Below are 19754 nucleotides of genomic sequence, written 5' to 3'. Positions count from 1 at the left end.
TTGTTCCCATGATGGCTAGACGAGCGAGCATCAATGTACAAGACAGATTGGCCACCGTGCGGAACACGACAACGACGAGGCAACAAATATCGTAAGTGTTTGTAATTTTCTTTCTGTCATTTACATCTTAGTTTCTAACTAATTTTCGATGGGCTAATACAACATTGTTTAATTGTATGGGTGATTGCGGCATATTCGTCATCAAATACATAGAATTTTTGAGTGTGGCACATAAGGTTGATGCAATCAACCAGGCATGGATACAAAATTGGAGAAATAAACTAGCATGTGATTTATTTGAATTTAATGGGGATCCGTAAATAATTGTACATATTTTTACATTTATTTAAACATTGTACAATTCATTCATTTATTTGTAATTACGAAAAAATTGTAAAATGTTGATTGTATATGTAATATTTAAATATTTATTTTACAATGTAGCCTACCGTATAATGCAGTTTCTAGAAAAAGTTTCGATTTCAAATAATTAACATAAATAATATGCATAAATAATTAACGTCAATGTTATAAATAATTACATTGCCAATAGTTATTAAAATTACACATCCGTTACATTGTCATGTAGAGGAATCTGACTTGTACAATATCTTCTAGTATGCCCTGTTGCACCGCACCTACCGCACTTACGAGGCTGGGGAAACTCTCCGGGAGATGGTATTCTAGACGTACGTGTACGTCCAGGAGTACGTGGTCCAACTGCTGGTGGCAACAAGTTATTCAGTGGGAGAATGTGGTCGGGCACTTCCCACTCGACTTCATTTGGTACAGGAAATATTGTTTCCGCATATGCTGCTCTCCAATAATCAGTCATGTAATACACACTGCATAAGGTGTGTGGTGGTAATCCTCTATGCATAGCCACTGCCACTGGATGTGTACATGGAAAACTCTCCAACTGAAACCGTCTACACGTGCACGTGTTATCATTCAAGTTCACAATGTATCCGAAATTACGTGCACATCTCACGGAGAAGCGAAATTGATCCAGTGGTTCTACATATACCTTTCTTGCCACATCTAGAGTTTTGAAAAGCTTATCTTCTTGAGCCGGGGTTAGCACACTTGCACAACTCTGTGATTCCTCACGTCGATCATGAAACCACTGTTGTAACTTGTCACGAATGTTCTCAATCATTGCAAGAATTGGTAACTCTCGATCTTTCTTGAATAAAGCGTTAAGCGACTCCGCATTGTTCGACGTCATCATGTTGTATCGACGTCCTGGAAAATGTGATCGTGTCCAATGTTCAATCCCCATCTCTGTTAGATACTCCCATGCAGCATGCGATTTACTGTCTATTTCGACCATGAACTTATCAAACTCTTCAAAACTGTAAGCCTCTGCAGCTCTCCTAAACAACGCAACTACGCCATTGCCTCGATACCTGATCTTCAAGTTTCCCTGTATATGGTACATACAATAACCATGATGTGCCTCGGGGAAGACTTCGGCGATACCATCTATTATTGACTGCCCTCGATCGGTTACGAATGCAAGATTTTCGACATCTCCAATTACTTCCCTTAACTTCGTGAAAAATCAACTCATTGCTACATCATTTTCTCCGTCGACTATGCCGAACGCAAGAGAGTAAATTTGGATGTTCGCATCTTGGCATGTTGCAATAATCAACTTGCCCCCGTATCTCGCCTTAAGGGTTGTACCGTCGACTAAGATTAAGGGTCCATTGCATTTCGAAATCCTCGAACACATTGTCCAAGGGCCATAAAGAAATATCTGAGGCGATTTTCGTCATCCTTCTCAATAAAAAATGCCGACCCAGTATTAATTCTTCCCATGTTATAGCAATACCTGGCCAATGTAAATAAAAATAATCATAATTTAGATAATATATTAAATATTAAATGAACAGAAAAATAAAAAATTCAATTAAATAATTAATTACATATAAATAAACAATTGAAATTAAATAATTAAAATTTACTATAACAAAGAAATAAACACTTAAACAATGAAATACCTGGCTAATTTAGCATAACTCTCCTCAGCCGAACCCATCAAATCCTCCAATGCACATTCTTTAGCCTTCCAAGTCTTCTGATAGCTCATGACCACCCCGTACTCACGTCGAACATCATTAATGATGTCCGAAGGTCTATAGATCGTTCGTGGATCCTGAAACTAGTGCATTATTTCTCGACCAATGAACCATGATCGGGCCTGCTTATGATCATTTCGACGAATACCCACTTCGCAAGTATGTTCCCGTGCATACTTACGGACTACAAAGAACTCATTCGTGTCCATCTTAGTCGCTCGCAAACGCCAATGACAACTGTTGTCAACGCAGATAATTGTGTATAACGACTTGTTTGATTTCTTCACTTTAAACTCGAAGTTATGTTTTAAAGCAATCCGGTGCACAGCTTCTTGCAATTCTTTCTTTGATTCGAATAGTTGCTCGACATATACATCTTCATCATCGGGAACTACACGCGAACAATTAGAGGACCGTGTATTCGGTCCGGCCTGTGAGCTCTCACCCGACTCATGTCTCCTACGAGATAAAGCAATCAAATCCTCGTTTGTAAATGCATTTTCATTCTCGTTGTCTTCAACTATCGATGGAATTCTGTGCGTAACAGTGTGACCATGGTGAGTAGCAGTGGTCTCGGGAATAACCACATCATCTTCACGAACAATCTGAATTGTATCCCAAACATCATTTACATTACGATTCTCTTCATTTGAAACTTCGTGTTCCCCCTCGTGGACATTCTTCCCCAATAAAGTTACGCAAATAGGAGTCGACTTCCTGCCTTGGTTCAATTTAATTAGATGTTTCATTTCCACTTCAGAAGTAACTTTCATAGGTGGAATTGAAATGGTTGAATGCTTATGAAACAAAAATCCCAATTCCATATCATACTGAGAAGGATCGACGTTAAGCATGTTTTGTATATCACTGTACATTTCTGTGGACGATGTACTCCTTGTTATAAAAATTGCTTTAACCCCATCTCCTTCACTCGTCTATTTCCATTCCCATTGAGCATTTTTATTCATTTGAAATTCACCAAAGTAACAAATTGGGACACATGCTGATGCCATATCTGCCACAAATTAAAAATAAAGAATTAATATATAATTTTTTAAATTGTTCATTTCATATTTAATTTAATTTAATACTTTAAATAATTCATTGATTATTTTAATTGTTTCAAAAATATTTATTTCAATTAGTATTTAAATATTCATTAATATTTATTTCAATAAACATATATTAATGAACAAATAAATTCTAAAATCTGAAGGGGAAAAAAAAAAGGGCTGGGGCGGCTGGAAACAGCCGGCCCAACCGGCTGGGAACAGCCGGCTGCTTCCAGCCGGCCCAGATAACTGGGCCGGCTGTTTCCATCCGGCCCAGACAACTGGGCCGGCTGTTTCCATCCGGCCCAGACAACTGGGCCGGCTGGAAACATTTGGCCCAGCTTTTTTCGTCCGTTTCATCTGAAATTTACGCTTTAATTTTTTATTTTTTCTCTTTTTCAACGAAATAATGTTTAAATATTTATTTTACAGACACCTATAAAATTTTCCTGTAAAATATATGCATACAGAGATGAATTTTTTTGTTGTTTTTGCTATAAAAAAATTATAAATCTGTGTTTAAATACTGTAAAATTCATCTGCCTTTCTCAAAATAATTATTTACAGATTCAAACAGTAAACTTAACTAAAACAAAATTCAAAATACGTATTTACACTTACCAATTTCCAGTGCCGACTGTGAGTATTGTTTCTTTCTTGAACCTTTGATGATTTTGAGAGATTTCAATATTTTAGCAGATGGAAGGAAAAAATTCTTTTTTACCGTATTGGAGAAACTGATAAACCAAAACTGATTTTGAAATTTACGTATGGAAGTAACATAATTTATTTAAACTATTAAGGGTATTATTGTCTTTTAAACAATTGATATATTTTTGTAATTATTAAACATGAATAAGGATAGAATTGTCTTTTTAATGACAATAGGCCAATGTGGTGAATACAAAAAAAAAATGGTCAAAATGAAAATTTGGTTGTTTGACCAAACTATTTTAAAAAGTACCCCGGCAAACTCCCCCTATTTTATTTCCTTTCAATTACTATATAGTTTAATATAGTCGTGCGGACAGCGGAAACATCTAGGTTTTTAATGGGGAATCCAGGTTTTTAAGTGATAGGCTGGGGTGAAATGATAATGGAGCGGTCGGTATTTACGATCACAATCTCGGGGTTTCTCTTCTTAATTTTCGGGATTTCGCAATTTTCACGGGTTTCTGCCAACGCTGAAGGTGTTCTTCTGTTTTGTATTTCAACTGAAGTGATTTTTAATCTTCAATTGCGTTTTTACTTGAATTGAGTTTGAATGTATTGTAATTGATGCGTTTCAAGGCTGTTTCTTGTTTATTGTAAACGTAAATCACAGATTGAAGACCCATTAAGTTTCGGCTTACAAAGCTGAGGGATTCGTTAGGATTTATTTTGAAGCTAACCGTTTTATATTAGCTATAACTTTGGAAAATTTTCTCCTTTTTTTTCTGTTCAGTAAAATTTAACTGTTGACTTGACTTGACCATTGTAACAATGAAGAAAAACATTTGTGTGGCGCATCTGAGGCGAATTATTATATATTAGTTAACTCATATTTTGTTGGCTTTGCAAATTAATGTGTAGATTTGTTCGGTAGTATCTTAACTTAAATTTGTAAAGTGAATGGTCCTTGATATTTGCTAATTGATTTACACGCGACAGGCGATGCCTTGAATGCTTTTAAGAAAAACTTGGCAGATCCTAACAACGTTCTTCAGAGTTGGAATGCTACACTTGTCAATCCTTGCTCTTGGTTTCATGTTACATGCAATGGTGACGATAGTGTTACTAGAATGTGAGACTGCTTTGTCCTTTCCATGATTAGCTGCACGAGTTGCATTTTAGGATTAATATGATCCTCCAATTATGGAAATTATTTTTGTGTGTGCTCAGTGATATCGGAAACGCAAATTTGTCCGGTCAACTGGTTTCGCAGCTCGGTCTGCTCCCGAATTTGCAGTACTTGTAAGTCATGCTTTGCAAAACATAATCACGTCATTCACATTTTTCCACTACTTTCTTGTTGATTTGTTTACACTCTTATCTGTGTCACCTTACTATGGATTCACGTTAGACATTTTTTGACCTACAGATGAGAGATGAAATCTTTGAATATTTCTTATATTTTCTGTTGATAATCCAAAAGGAGAATTTGAACTGTCAAGGACACATCTTGGTCATTGCTCCAATCTGTTTCGTGGTTTTTATCTAGTTATGAGATTTCCCTCAAAAGAACATATCAATATCCTATTTAGATGCCGACTGTACTGTGAGGTTCTGTGGAAAATTATATGTTCAATATTTTGAAAGCTATTAATATTTGGTTCTTTTTAAATTAGTTTAATCAAAGATCATATTTTTATCCCTTCACTGACGTTTTATATTCTTTAATCACCGTATTACTGGAAAAAAGCTAAAAAAAGGTTTAATTTCTAGTGTTTTGTCCCTTTCCTCAAATGATGATGCAAAAGAGAAGTAGTAATATTACTTTAATTATATATTTAGAAATTTATTTGTTTCTGTAAACTGCAATGCTGTTAAAACATTTTATTCGTTGATCTGTAGTCTGAATTTTGGCTACCCCACGTATTAGACATTTGAGAGACCTTAGATTTACATGTCTATTTCTCTGCACGAATAATTTTTGCAAGCTGCTCATTTTATTGGTGATATTTAGCCCTTGTTTGAGCCCTATTTTTCCAAAACTCATTTTCTCCAAAAAATCACTTTTCCAAATTCTTTTAATTCCCAAAAAATGGGGCTCAAACAAGGCTTAATTTACATATTATCATCTTAACCTTTGTGTACGTCTCCTTTTTTATTTTTTTGATATGTATATGGCAGGGAACTTTTCAATAACAACATAAGTGGAAGAATTCCAAATGTTTTTGGGAACTTAACAAACATGGTGAGCTTGGATCTTAACTTGAACAGTTTAAGTGGTCCCATCCCCACGACCCTGGGCCAGCTTCGGAGATTACGTTTCCTGTACGTGATACGACTTTTTGGTTTCTTATATAAATATGTTTTTTTTGTCTCTTTCCTTTTCTTTAATTGAAGTTTTTGCCATTGAGAAAGGTTAAAAATTGGCCTTAGATAGTTGTTTTTGAAAGTCCCAATATGAACATTGTGTAGAGTTCTTAATTGTTTTTCCTATATTTTTCGCTTCTTTGAAAGTAATTTTGTTCTCTGTCTCTTGAGAATTGCTACAATTATCATGCCCCCTACAATTTACCAAGTGAAAAACTCGTCAATGCGTGAATCTTTTGCTCTAAAAATATTAATGCCCAATAGACAAATTATATGTGAAGAAGGTATTATGCATCAACTCCCTCTGATTAGGTTCATTACTAATTATTGAGAAATTTCTAGATTACTTTGGATCAACTGTTTTTTTTATGTAATTAATTGGTCAGATTCTTCAAAACCTAATTGTGTGTGTTCATTGACTACATAGGAGGCTCAACAATAACAATTTGACTGGAACTATTCCTATGTCTCTGACCAACGTCACTACACTTCAAGTCCTGTAAGTAGAGGATTAGTAGATTTTATTTTGTCCCTGGTGGTTTTCTTTGCTTCTTGTTTTTGGGAGACTAATAATCATTTTCATGTATAAATACAGTGATCTATCAAATAACAATTTATCAGGGATGGTTACGGTGAATGGCTCCTTTAAACTTTTCACACCTACCAGGTTTAGTGCAATTCCTTCTGTCTTTTCTACGCTAGACTAAGTCACTCATTGAGGTCTTGTTCTGACTGTTGAGTTCCTATCTTCCAGCTTCGAAAATAATCCTAACCTGAAACTTGTTCCCGTATCTCCATCACCTCCACTTCAACCGACAAACCCATCTTCATCGCGAGGTTCATTAAGTCTTTATATTATATCCATTTTTTTTCCTGAATAATTTCTTTTCCTTGCCCAGCTCATGGCAATAGCATATTAAGAAGATAAGCCTTGCTCGTATGACCTAGTGAATATGAACATAAGAGAGATCAGAAGTTGGAAATGCTCTCTCATTAACTAGCGGGAATATATAAAATAGTTACTGTCTACTTTTTGTATTTCCATTTAATGTGATCTCTGGATCATATATTTAATAATTTTGTTCTCCTGTTTTTCGAACCATAGAATTTTATCATATTTTTATGCTCATCACATTTTTTTAATTTGGTATGCGTTGAAATTTTTTTTTGACTGTAGGACTGATAAGGTCAAGGATATATATATATATATATATATATATATATTAATTTTGTCAAACTCACATTTCACCATTTAATTAGTTGTTTGAGTTGCACAGACTTATAACTTGATTACTGCTGCAGTTGGCAACAGTGTAACTGGGGCCATTGCAGGAGTTACTGCTGGAGCGGCTCTTCTCTTTGCTGCTCCAGCAATAGCGCTTGCTTGGTACCGACGAAGGAAGCAACCTGTTCACTTCTTTGATGTTCCTGGTTAGTGGACCTAAAGAGGGCTTTAGTTTATCATGACTATTGTGTACAATGTGTTCTTAATTATCTTCTATTCGTTGGCAGCGGAGGATGATCTAGATGTCCATCTAGGGCAGCTCAAAAGATTTTCTTTACGTGAACTTCAAGTTGCAACGGATAATTTTAGCAACAAAAATGTTCTTGGCAGGGGTGGATTTGGCAAAGTTTATAAAGGCCAGTTGGCTGATGGTTCTCTTGTCGCAGTTAAAAGATTAAAAGACGAACGTACACAAGGTGGAGAGCTTCAGTTTCAAACTGAAGTAGAAATGATCAGCATGGCTGTGCATCGAAATCTACTTCGGTTACGTGGCTTTTGCATGACACCTACAGAACGAATGCTTGTTTACCCCTACATGGCTAATGGAAATCTAGCATCATGCTTAAGAGGTACAGCTTTTTATCATTTTCGTATATTCTTTATTTGACTGAGTCACATATACATATTCTGTGCATAAATGTTGCTTGCTGATAATAATGTCACAGTTAAAGAATATGTTCTGTAGTTTAGGCAATGAAATATTTATAAGCATGACATTTATGGAAACACGATTTGATTTATGAGGACTAAAGAGATTTGAAAGTGAAAATAATACTCTTAACCTTAATCTGAAAAATAATATAATATTGAGACCTTGATCTAGAGTACTAAGAAATTCTTTACATGAGATGCTGACTAGAATTTAATATAAGTTAATTGACTGTAGTAAATGTAGTGCTTACAAGTTGCGGGTCCCACAAAATGTGGATAAAAAGTATTTTGACCAGCTTCAGTTATAATCTAAGCTTTGCTAATGATCACTTCCCTTGGTGTAATTATGATGACGCTTCTGGTTTCCACATTTATTTAATATGTAGCAAAGGGGTGAATCCAAAGTCTCAATTCCCTTTCACACTTGCAACAAATTTCAACTAATAAGATGTCTCTTTGTTTGACCAATATTGTTCATATGGAAGGGGCACTAACTCTTGGCCGTACACCTCGCATTCGTTACTTGTTCTTTTCTTTTTTTTTTCTTTTTCTCTCATTCCAGGTTAATTTCCTTTTGTTCCAATTCATTTTTCTTCTTATCAATGTGAATTTGCTTCTGCTTCTGCCACCATCAACCCTTTCCCGTTCATATCAACCAAGCTGACAAGCAGATGTGTGTGCGTGTGAGAGAGAGAGAGAGAGAGAGCATGGAAGGAATGACCAGTTATCATGATGATTTAGTAAAAAAGACATTTAGATGTCTTTGGTTTGATAATGATATTGGTGTTGGTGGCGGCAAAAAGTCGTCCATTAGAGTCACGGCAAATGTCTTTGTGGTTTAATCAAAATTTTTTAATTAATATCACATTATGTGATATGGAGCTAATAATGTGGCTGAACGTGAACTTTCCATGTTGATATTTGACAGTGTAGTATCTGGAAAGGCTCTACTTTTAATTTTATATTGTTATTTATGTTCTAATAGCTTATTAATGGATTATTATAGAACGATCTGAATCACAACCTCCACTTGATTGGACAATTAGAAGGCGTATAGCATTGGGAGCTGCAAGGGGGCTTGCTTGCTTGCATGATCATTGTGATCCTAAGATTATTCACCGTGATGTCAAAGCTGCAAACATATTGTTGGATGAAGACTTTGAAGCAGTTGTCGGTGACTTTGGGCTGGCCAAACTCATGGACTACACGGATACTCATGTTACCACAGCTGTATATGGCACAATTGGTCATATAGCTCCCGAGTACCTCTCCACCGGTAAATGTTCCGAGAAAAGTGATGCTTTTGGATATGGAGTCATGCTTCTTGAGCTCATTACTGGGCAGAGAGCTTGCGATCTGGCTTGTTTTGTTAATGATGATGATGTGAGGTTACTGGATTGGGTGAGCACTATCATTTTCCCTTTTTGTGCATCCTTCAATTAGATAATAAGAGATTCTTGTGTGGTCTTCAACTTCAAACTTTGAAATAGATGGAAAAAATTACGTTGCTCCATTATTGCGTACCTAAAATCCACCCCTAGTCCTTTATGGCCTATTCAGGATTGGACATTCTCAAGGAAGAAAAGAAGCTTAAATATTATTCATAATATTGTTGAATCGTGCACTTGTGTTTTTGCAAGCTTTCCCTTTTGGGCTTATTATTTCATTTACTTTGGACTTTGATTTCAGGTTAAGAAACTTCTGAAGCAGAAAAGGTTGGAAACTTTAGTCGATGCAGACCTCCAGGGCAATTATATTGAGGAAGAGGTGGAGCAGCTAATTCAAATGGCTTTGCTTTGCACACAAAGTTATCCTACGGAGCGTCCCAAGATGTCGGATGTTGTCAGGATGCTTGAAGGCGATGGCTTGGCCGAGAAGTGGGATGAGTGGCAGAAGGAAGAAATGTTACGACAAGAGTTAAATCCCATCTACCACCCGAATACTGTCTGGGCAAATCCTGTCTTGACTTCCAATGTCCTACCAGATGAGTTATCCGGACCAAGATAATCTTCAATGACCAAGATAATATATTTTTCGATTTTTGTTCAGGTTCCAGTTTATTTCATGTTACGGAATTCTGATGACGCAGGGATGTTTGTAGGTCACCACTTGACATTTTCTTGTGCAAGCAGCAGAAATGGCTTTGGAAGTCTCTATCAATGTACATTTCTTTTTACGTATTGAATAGTGAAAGCATAAAAACAAAAAAAAAAAAATCAGAATTACCACAACCGACGAATTGCTTGCTTATTTATTCTTGAAAACTTATATCTTCGGGTCATGCTACATAGTCACATTTGTTGACACATCGGTTGATACAACACACTCACATGGGAAGGTCGGCGTTATTTTATTGGCGCGGGACCCACACCTTGGCTGTGAGAGGCGTGTCAACCTTTGCGTCAACAAATGTGGTCATTTAGCTTAATTCTATATCTTCACTCTATTTTGTATGAGATTCAAGTTTCAACTTATCTCCTTTTAAGTGCATGTTTGGTGGATAGTATTCGATGTGACTAGACGGACTTCGTTAAATAAGAAAAAAAAGTTTAGTGTTTGATAGGCATTTTTATGTAAAAATGCATTTTAGAATAGTAAATTGATGTGAAATGTGGGTTGAGAAATAAGGAAATTTTTTTGATTTACGTGTAATATTATTTTAATAAAGAATGTTTGGTTGAAAAGAAAAGAGAGAAAAATGCATTTTGAAAAAAATGGCTACCAAACGGGAGCTAAATTTTATTCATGCTACAGTTCAATTCCATCTAGTAGTGATTGCTTAGATACTATATAATGAGGCTAGTGTAGCATTTGTGGCAATTGAGAATATCTAATCACAATAATGTTATAGAAATATAAGATCGAAGCACAAGAACACCATCAGATATGATGGAAAATTAATGTTTTTTCCTCATACAAAACAATAAGCTCTTTATTTTTGATATGCATCAAGATATTGGGAGTTTAATCGCTTAAAGAATATCTAAATCCGCAGTTCTAGTAACACAAGAACATCATTCACTATCAAGACTCTCAATTCATGACGTTGTTCATCGAAATGAAAGTCGAAACAACAAGTTCCACGTGTACTCATTCTCCAAATAGGAAATTGGAGAAAATGTCCAAACAATTTGACATCTAGCTACTTTTTATAACTTTTGGCTAGAGGATCATTTTTTAAATAATATGAACTAAAATTGTTTTGGAAAGGAACCTAAATTCCATCGACTTTTTTGCCCTTTTTATTCATACTTGTATTTTATATTGGTTACCCTAACTAAATGTTTTCCTTTAAAAGAGTGGTCATTTTTCTCCATTGTCGTCCAAACTGGCCATTAAAGGCTTGTGAGGAATGTACCTACTTAATTTAAGGAGGACAATTTTAAGGTCTCAAAAGATCCAAAATTTATGTCTCTAAAGTCTCAAACCTTTAAATTTATATCGAGTGCTATCTCATTAAAACATTGCTAGAAAAACCCAGTGGAATGAAGCCTATGTGAAGGAAAAAGAGTACAGCTACTCCCTATCATATTGATCACTGAAAATCTTTCAGTCGACGTATTACAATCTTGTGAACTAATTTCTTGAATGTAGATATCAACAGTGCTTTTGTGAATAAATCGACCATATTGTTACTTGAGCGAATTCGTTGAACATCGATGTCGCCATTTTTTTTAAGCTCAAGTATTAGAATTTTTTTTATTTATTTAAGAAAATATGCTTTGTCCTGTCACATTTAATATAACATTTTTTGAGTTGTGCAATACAAGCTGCATTATTTTCATATAAAATTATTGTACTATCTTTAGTTGAAGTTAATCCACATGATGTTTGAATATGATGGGTCATGTTCCTCAACTATATACATTCTCGTCATGCTTCATGGATTGCACTAATTTCAAAATGATTTGACAATGCTGTTGTCAAGAATTGTTTCACAGATTTCCATGATATAATTGTTCTTCCATGTGTAAATACATATTCTATTTGTAATTTAGCTTTATGTGGGTCAGAGAGATAACCTGCATCTGCATCTTCCATTAAACCAGATTTCGACTTTTGATAATAAAATAATCAAAAATCAATAGTGCCCTTTAATTATAAAAAAATGTTCAACACTATTCCAGTGTCTTTGAGTTGGTGTAGAATTATATCTTGCAAGAAGACCAAAAAAAAAAATGTCGGGTCTAGTGTAATTTGCAATATAAGTTAGTACTCCAATTGCACTAAGATATGATACTTCATGATCAAGAATATTTTCTTTATTTTCAAGTGGACGAAATCGATCTTCTTTCACATCAAGTGATCGAACAACTATAAATGATGTTAATAGATGTGCATTATCCATATAAAATCACTTTAAGACTTTTATGTATAAATAGATTGATAAACAAATAATCTTACTAAAAAATGTTCAATCTGTATCTCGAGTTAGAATTTAGTTTTTCCCATATCTTTTATCTCAAATTCATTTTTCAAATAATATACAGTTTTGTTTAGCTCTTCAGAAGTTTCAATTAAATTTAAATTATCAACATGAATTGCCACAATTGTAAATTCAATATTTGTTTTTTTTATAAAATAACCCTCTTTTAACAAATATTCGCTAAAGCGATTATGCCACATGCATCTGAATTGTTTTGATCTATATAATGATCTTTGTAATTTAATTGAGAACATGGTTCTGGGACATATATCGTTTGTTCCTGTCACCTTAAAGTCCTTCGGGGACTTTCATTATATGTCACTATCAAGTGAATCGTACAACTAAACAGTTACTATATCCATAAGACGTATATCAAACTTTTATGATACAGTCAAACTAATTAAGAATATAAAAGTGATAGTGTCCATTACGGGAAAATATATTTCCTCGTAACTTGGTCTTTGTGAGAAACCTTAAGTTACGATTCAAGCTTTATATCTTGTAATTTCATTTTTTTTCATACAAAAACCTATTTATATCTTATAGGGATTGCATTTTCAGGTGCTCAAACTATAGGTCTAAACATTTTTTTTTGTTTCTCTAAAGTATTCAATTCCACTTATATGAATTCTTTCCATTTTTGTTAATCATTTCTATTTTGACAGTTTTTAATTCACTGTGGTTCAAGATCCTCATTTTATATAATATCAAGAGTCATGTTGAAGGAGAAAGTATTGTTTATAACAAAATTATATCGTTCCCATGATTTATGAAATAACATATAATTTATTAAAATCTCATTATTTTTAGACACTTGTGATTCTTCAGGGTCCACATTTTCAATATTTGTTTGATCAATTTTTTTCTAATATTACTTCTTTTGAAATTTTTGGTTTGGTTTTTTCTTATACTTTTCTTTTTTGAGGTACAAAGTCTTTTGAACCAATAGGTCTACCACTCTTATGGCGTATTTGAGATTCATTTGCTACAACAGATTATCCTTCAGGAACATTAATTTTTGCCGTAATATTTTCTACTAGAATATATGACTTTGTCACTTTTCTTGTGTTAACAAATATATCAAGTAATTGATTTACAACTCTTTGCAAATGAACAATTTTTTAAACATCTTGCTCACATTGATTGATGCAGGGATCAAAGTAAGATAGAGTTTTTTCATTCCAATAAATTTCATTTTGTTTTTTAGAATGTTGTTTTTTCCCTCTCAAAGCTGGAAAAGTTGCAATCTACAAAATGTGCAATAAATAAATTACCCATTAAAGATTCAAGATACTTAATAATAAATGATGTATTAAATCCCACATAATCCCAAGTCTTCATTAGGAAATGGGAACTTGGACAGCACAATAAAAAATTCATATGTGAAAAATATCAAGTTTTTGACCAAATGCCAGTCGGAAAGGCGAATATTGATAATATGTAGTTGGTCTAATACGAATCAATGACGCAACATATAATATGGCATGAGCCCAAATAGAAATTAGGAGTTTTGTTTTCATAAGTAATGGTCTAGCAATAAATTATAGACGTATAATAAATGACTCACTAACCTATTTGTGTATGGGCATGCCCAACTGAATTTCAATTACAATTCCAATTGACGATCCTCCTACTCATATGACTTGACTTTTTAGGTCCATTCCTGCTTTGGATGATCGACCTCAAATAGTAATCATCGAATACTTGTGATCTAAATTCACCAGCATTGTTAAGACGAATACTCTTGATTAGGTAATCAGGGAATTGCACTTGAAATTTTATGATTTGAGCAAGTAGTCTAGCAAAACTATATTCCTTGTAGAAAGTAGACAAACATGTAATCATCTAATAGAAGAATTGATTAATACCGTAAAATAACGAAATGGTCTACATGATGGGTGTATTGACTCACATATATCTCCATGCATTCTTTCTAAAAAAGTTGAAAATTCAATATTGACTTTTATAGTCGAAGGTCTAATGACTAACTTACTTTACAAACAAGCAACACGTGGATAATTATTAGGTAAAAGAATCTGATGATTCTTTAAAAGATGTTTATATAAGTTGTTTATTATTCGACCCATCATTATAGCTCCTTGATGGCCTAGTCGATCATATCAAAGTATAAATTTTTTTGGATCAACGAACTTCTGGTTCATTATAATATTTGATTCAACATTTTTATAAATGTATAATACATGCCAGATATAAGTGCATGAAGTTTTTCTTTTCTCCGCTTCTTTCCATATACAAAAGAAGTTATACAAAGATATTTAATATTATTTTCTTATATAATCTCAATGTGATATCCATTGTTGCGGATATCTTTAAAACTAAGGCTATGTTTGAGCCACATTTTTTCAAAAAAATATATTCTTAAATAGTGATTTGACATCATTTCAATTTCACATTCTTCAATAAAATAATATTACACTTAAATCCAATTTTTTTCTTTATTTTTTAACCACACATTTTCCATCAATACACTATTCAAAAATGTATTCTTATGAATATAATGTGGCTCAAATAGAGGCTAAGCAAATTTCTTTTGGATTTGCTAGAATAAAGTGTATCGTCAATATATAATTTTGTATTCTTTAATAAAATAATACAAACTCATCTGGAGCCTTCAACAATATATGATGCACGTGATATCATATTAAATTATTTTCTGCTAATTTTAAGTTCAAAAAATATTTTTTTTTCTTGAAAAATGGTATGTATAGTTGCAATATCAATCAAGCAAGTATCTTAACAATCCATCATGAATCTATAATATAACAAAATAGATATATTTAAAAGCTTGAATCTAAATTTAAAATGGTAAACATAATTCAATACTGTGAAATTGACGAAGCATAGTAAAGTTTCAATTTTTTTTTTGAAATAAAATAAAGGAAAATACTAGAGACATAGGAAATAAACTAATCTATATCTTCCATCACACCACTCCCAATCAAATTATCAATATTTCTATTTGGATCAGCAAAGAAATAAAAAACATCCAAATCAATTATGTTAATGAGACCATCATAATCAGTAAAATTCGTTCCCATTATTTCCTTTTTCTTGATTGATTTTTTTGTAAAGATCCACAAAATATTTTGTCGTACGATAGCTACGTGTCCAATGCCCTTTCATTTCACATCTAAAACAACTTTTTCATGCTCCTTTTTGGATGTGCTACTTTTGTTTTGTTTTGTTTGTGCCTTTTACAATTGTTGCCTTGTTGTTGATAGCTTTGTTGATTATTTCGTCTATGACTTATTTCACGTACACATCCACGTCTTTGTCTTGATATTGCATTTGCTTTAGGCTACGAGTATCATTTGCTTCAGTCAATGGTACAAAACTAGTTAGATATAATCCATGATTTTTCATCGACAGTTCATTATTTTGTTCGGCTACAAGCATGCAAGATATGAGTTTAGAGTACCTTATGAAACCACGCTCACAATATTGCTCTGGAAGAGCATATTCGAGGATTGAATGGTGGAAAATGTTTTCTCCAACATATTTTCACCAGTGATTTTTTCTCCACAATTAATTTTGAAATATTTTGAACTGTTCAAAATGATACTCACTAACAGTTTTAAAGTTTTGCAAACGAATGTGCATTCATTTATAGAGGATTCTGGATCTTTCTACGTGAGATATTCAATTTTTAATCCATCATGAAGATGATGATGAAAGAAGATGAGTGTTTTTGTACGATCTTGCAAGGATTATTTGTTTCTCTCTTTTATTGTCTCTCACAAATCTTTTGAGACAAGATGAATGTCAACTTCAAGGATAGATATTTTTTGTCAGATATGTCAAGTGCAACAAACACAAGTTTTGTAATATTTGCAATTTGATTAACTGCACAATAAAGAAAATACAATTTGTTTCAAAAAATATAATTAAACATCACATCATAGTTAATCAATTAATATCAAGATGACATAAGCTACGAGTTTTTTCAGGGATAAACATTAAACACTGATTTAAAATAATATATTCTTCAAAACATGTGCTACTTTGAGAGTAAGTTATATTTTACTATTGCTTCTCCAGGAGCAATATGTCATTATTATTTTGGAATATTGATAATTATAATTTATAATTTTTTGGAACAAGTAATATTCTTCAATAATATTAATCATAAAGTTGTACTACTTTGAAAGCACGTTGCATTTTATTATTGCTTCTTCAAAAGCAATAAACCAATATTCTTCTGAAATATTAAAAATTATAATTTATACTCTTTAGGAGAAAGTAATATTCTTCAATAATATTAATTATAATATTGTGTTATTTTAGGAGTAACAATATGATAAATTATCAACTTAAAATTTATAGAAGAACATCTAAAAATGTTTAACCGGATTAAAAATAATAATTACCACATAGACATGATATAAACTTATTAATTACCAAACATGCAAAAAAAACTTCAAACATAAATTGATTTCGACAAACACATGTAAATGGTTGTAGCAAGATTAAAGGAAAATATAATTAATTAATTGATATAGGCAAACGGCACGCAAGAATCAAAATCAGGGTTATTGCGGCAGCTGTAGAAAATAATGAATATAAGAAACATATGATGATGCAAATAAATTGATAAATCCAAATTGATTGAAGCGGATGGTTACAGCTTGAAGGTGTTAGCTATACGTATGATTGTACATGAATATTATGGCAAAAGGTTTAGATGCACACAAATTTGTAGGGGTGGGCGCGGGTCGGTTCGGTTCGGTTCTCTTTAAAATCGAACCGAACCGAACTTTTCGGGTATCTAGTAAATGGAACCGTCGGGTCCAAATATAATTATAGAACCGTTCGAGTTCGGTTCTGTTCGGTTCGGTTCGGGTCCGTTCGGTTCTGTACTATAATTAAATTTTTTTAACATTTATAACAACATTATATAAATACAACTAATGATACATTCAATGGTTTTGGAATGTCAGAGACTGGTAAACTACCTTGTTCAAATGATCGTTACGATCAAAGCTTCGGTTGGCGAAGGTCATAGCTTCGATCGGAGGTCACAGTGTCGGCTGATGATTGTATAGGTTTTGGAATATTAGCGAGGCTGCGAGAGTGAGTGCGAGAGTCAAGACAACGTTATGCACTTTAGTGTTGGTGTTTAGGGTTATTTAGTGGATTTGATCTTGTTTGGCTAAGAAATGAAACAATAAAATGGGTAATTGGGCCAAAAATTAAAAAATTAGAAATGAAACAAATTATTTGGCCAAAAATTTGAATTTAGAAATCATTAATTTGTTTAGAAAAAATTAAAATTAAAATAATTTGATTTACTCAATATAAAAAAAATTAGAAATATTCGGTTCTTATTCGGTTTTTCGGTTCTTGGTCTAGAATCGAGAACCGAACCGTACCTGTCGGTTCTCAATTCAGATACCCGTTCGGGTATTTAATTTGACAAGAACTGTCGGGTTCGGTTCGGTTCAATTCGGGTTCGGTTCGGTTCGGGAGATTTGCCCAGCCTTACAAATTTGTGTGTTGTATGAAAAAAAAATTCACATGTAACCAAATTAATTTTGGTACATAAAATAGATAATTATGCTTAAAAAATTATTACATTCATTAAACTTTGGAGAATTAAACTTTCGTGCTTATAACGTGTTATAAAAAGAGATAAAAAGAGAAGAGAGAACGAAAGTCAATAAATTTTAGTATGTTAAAGAATAAAAGTCCTATATTTATAGGTAAGAATCAGGGATACAATGAAAGTAATTTTTAGAATTGTAGGAGTACATTTGTCATTTAATAATAAACTTACCATTTTACAACACTTTATGTATTATCTCATTTATTAAAATGTTTCAAAAAGGAGAAATAAAAGAAATAAAAATGTATAAACAAAAAAATTAAAAAACAAAGAAAATGGTTTTCTTCTTGCATTAATTGATTGATTCGTTCAAGAGTGGGCGACGGCGGCGGCTACGGCGGCATGGGGGGATAGGTGGAGAAGAAATCATTTTGTTACACATTTTTTAATTTTTTTTATTTAGGCCCCTTTCTCCCATTCTTTTTGAAATATTTTAATTGTTTTAAACGAGAAAAGATGCAAAGATCCTCTTTAAACTGGTCAAATATTGGTGAATATGTAACTTGTAAGTCAATAACGGTCTTTTTAGTGAAACCGTTCAAAGGACCTCGCATTACATATTAATTTAAAGGTTCGAGACTTCAATCAAAAAAATAAAAGATGAAAAGGACCAACGGACATAAATGATATAAAGATTTATTTATTGTTATTTTTTAAATCAAAATTGAAAGGATAACTCCAATACGATAGGAATCAGATTCAAGAATACCAAAAAGTCAAATTCCAATGCCAAATCTCAGTTTTTTTTAAACACCTTCTCTCCTAAATCCCTCAACTTTTTTCTCAGACTCAAAAATCATCCTTTCATTTTTGTCTCTCTCCGCCTTGCCCAACACTGCTTACAAAATCCTAGATGCAAAAAGTCCTAAACATATCAAGAATCAACTTAGACCAAGCTCCATTCTCTCTTCTCAATTTTCTGTTAACATAAATCTAACTAATGTTATTGAAGAATCATTGAATTCTACAATTAACAGTTGAATTGTAAAATTGTAAAATTCTGTGTTATTTGTAGAATTCTACCATTCAAAACGTCAAATTCTATAATTCACCAATACAATTTCTTGAATGTCACCATTGCAATGTTCTAAAAGCTTGGGCAAAACGACTCTTTCACGTTTAGACACTTTTTTTCCTTCCAAATTCTAAATGGTTGAATTTTTTCCTTCATTTCTTTCGTCATTTGTAGACATGCTTTATTAGTCTTTTTTTAAAATTCTTTTATTTGACTAATTGACTTTAGCTTTTATTATTATTATTATTATTTTTTTAAACTTGTCATTTGGCTTTAATTTCAAGTTTTTAAAAGATTTTATCTGTACAAAAGTTAAAAATGACTTTATCTAAATAGTTAAATAAGATTTAAGTTTTGGTATTATCTACATTATGTAATTACGGTCTTGAGACTCATTTTAATATTAACTCCGAAAGCATGTATGAAGTTCCCATAAATATATTAAGTACGATCTTTAGACTCATTTTATTACAAATTTCAAAAGTATGTATGAAGTTCCTATAAATCTATTAAGCTCCTGTTTGAGGGGCATTATTTTCTCATTTTCAAAAGAAATCCAACCGTTATTAGATCCCATACAGCCCTTATTTTTGACTTGCA

The 19754-nt window shown here is 32.9% G+C and overlaps 2 protein-coding genes across 3 annotated transcripts in view; both read left to right on the top strand.

The window, feature by feature from the left end:
• The window catches only part of LOC111394248, a 5090-nt gene extending 4634 nt beyond the window's left edge, over positions 1-456 (top strand). Inside the window, exons 7-8 of the mRNA XM_023020005.1 lie at positions 20-91; positions 445-456. Coding sequence (XP_022875773.1) covers positions 20-91; positions 445-456 — 84 coding nt within the window. The remainder of the gene's footprint in view (positions 1-19; positions 92-444) is intronic.
• Positions 457-4122: 3666 nt separating this feature from the next.
• LOC111394693 (BRASSINOSTEROID INSENSITIVE 1-associated receptor kinase 1-like) lies at positions 4123-10239 on the top strand. 2 transcript variants are annotated; one of them, XM_023020635.1, is made up of 11 exons: positions 4123-4326; positions 4787-4919; positions 5018-5089; positions 5969-6112; positions 6582-6653; positions 6750-6821; positions 6909-6991; positions 7457-7585; positions 7667-8008; positions 9097-9491; positions 9780-10239. In XM_023020635.1, exons 1-11 carry the CDS (start codon positions 4227-4229, stop codon positions 10095-10097), a joined length of 1860 nt encoding a protein of 619 aa, XP_022876403.1. In that variant the 5' UTR covers positions 4123-4226; the 3' UTR covers positions 10098-10239. The 2 variants fall into 2 exon arrangements, with proteins under 2 accessions (XP_022876403.1, XP_022876404.1); XM_023020636.1 differs by lacking the exon at positions 4787-4919 and having other exon boundaries at positions 4126-4326.
• The last annotated feature ends 9515 nt before the right edge of the window (positions 10240-19754 follow it).

The sequence above is a fragment of the Olea europaea genome, chromosome 5, assembly GCF_002742605.1.
Source record: "Olea europaea var. sylvestris chromosome 5, O_europaea_v1, whole genome shotgun sequence".
Lineage (NCBI taxonomy): Eukaryota > Viridiplantae > Streptophyta > Magnoliopsida > Lamiales > Oleaceae > Olea > Olea europaea.
Note: the sequence above shows the minus strand (reverse complement) of the source record. Positions and strands in the feature narration are given on the sequence as shown.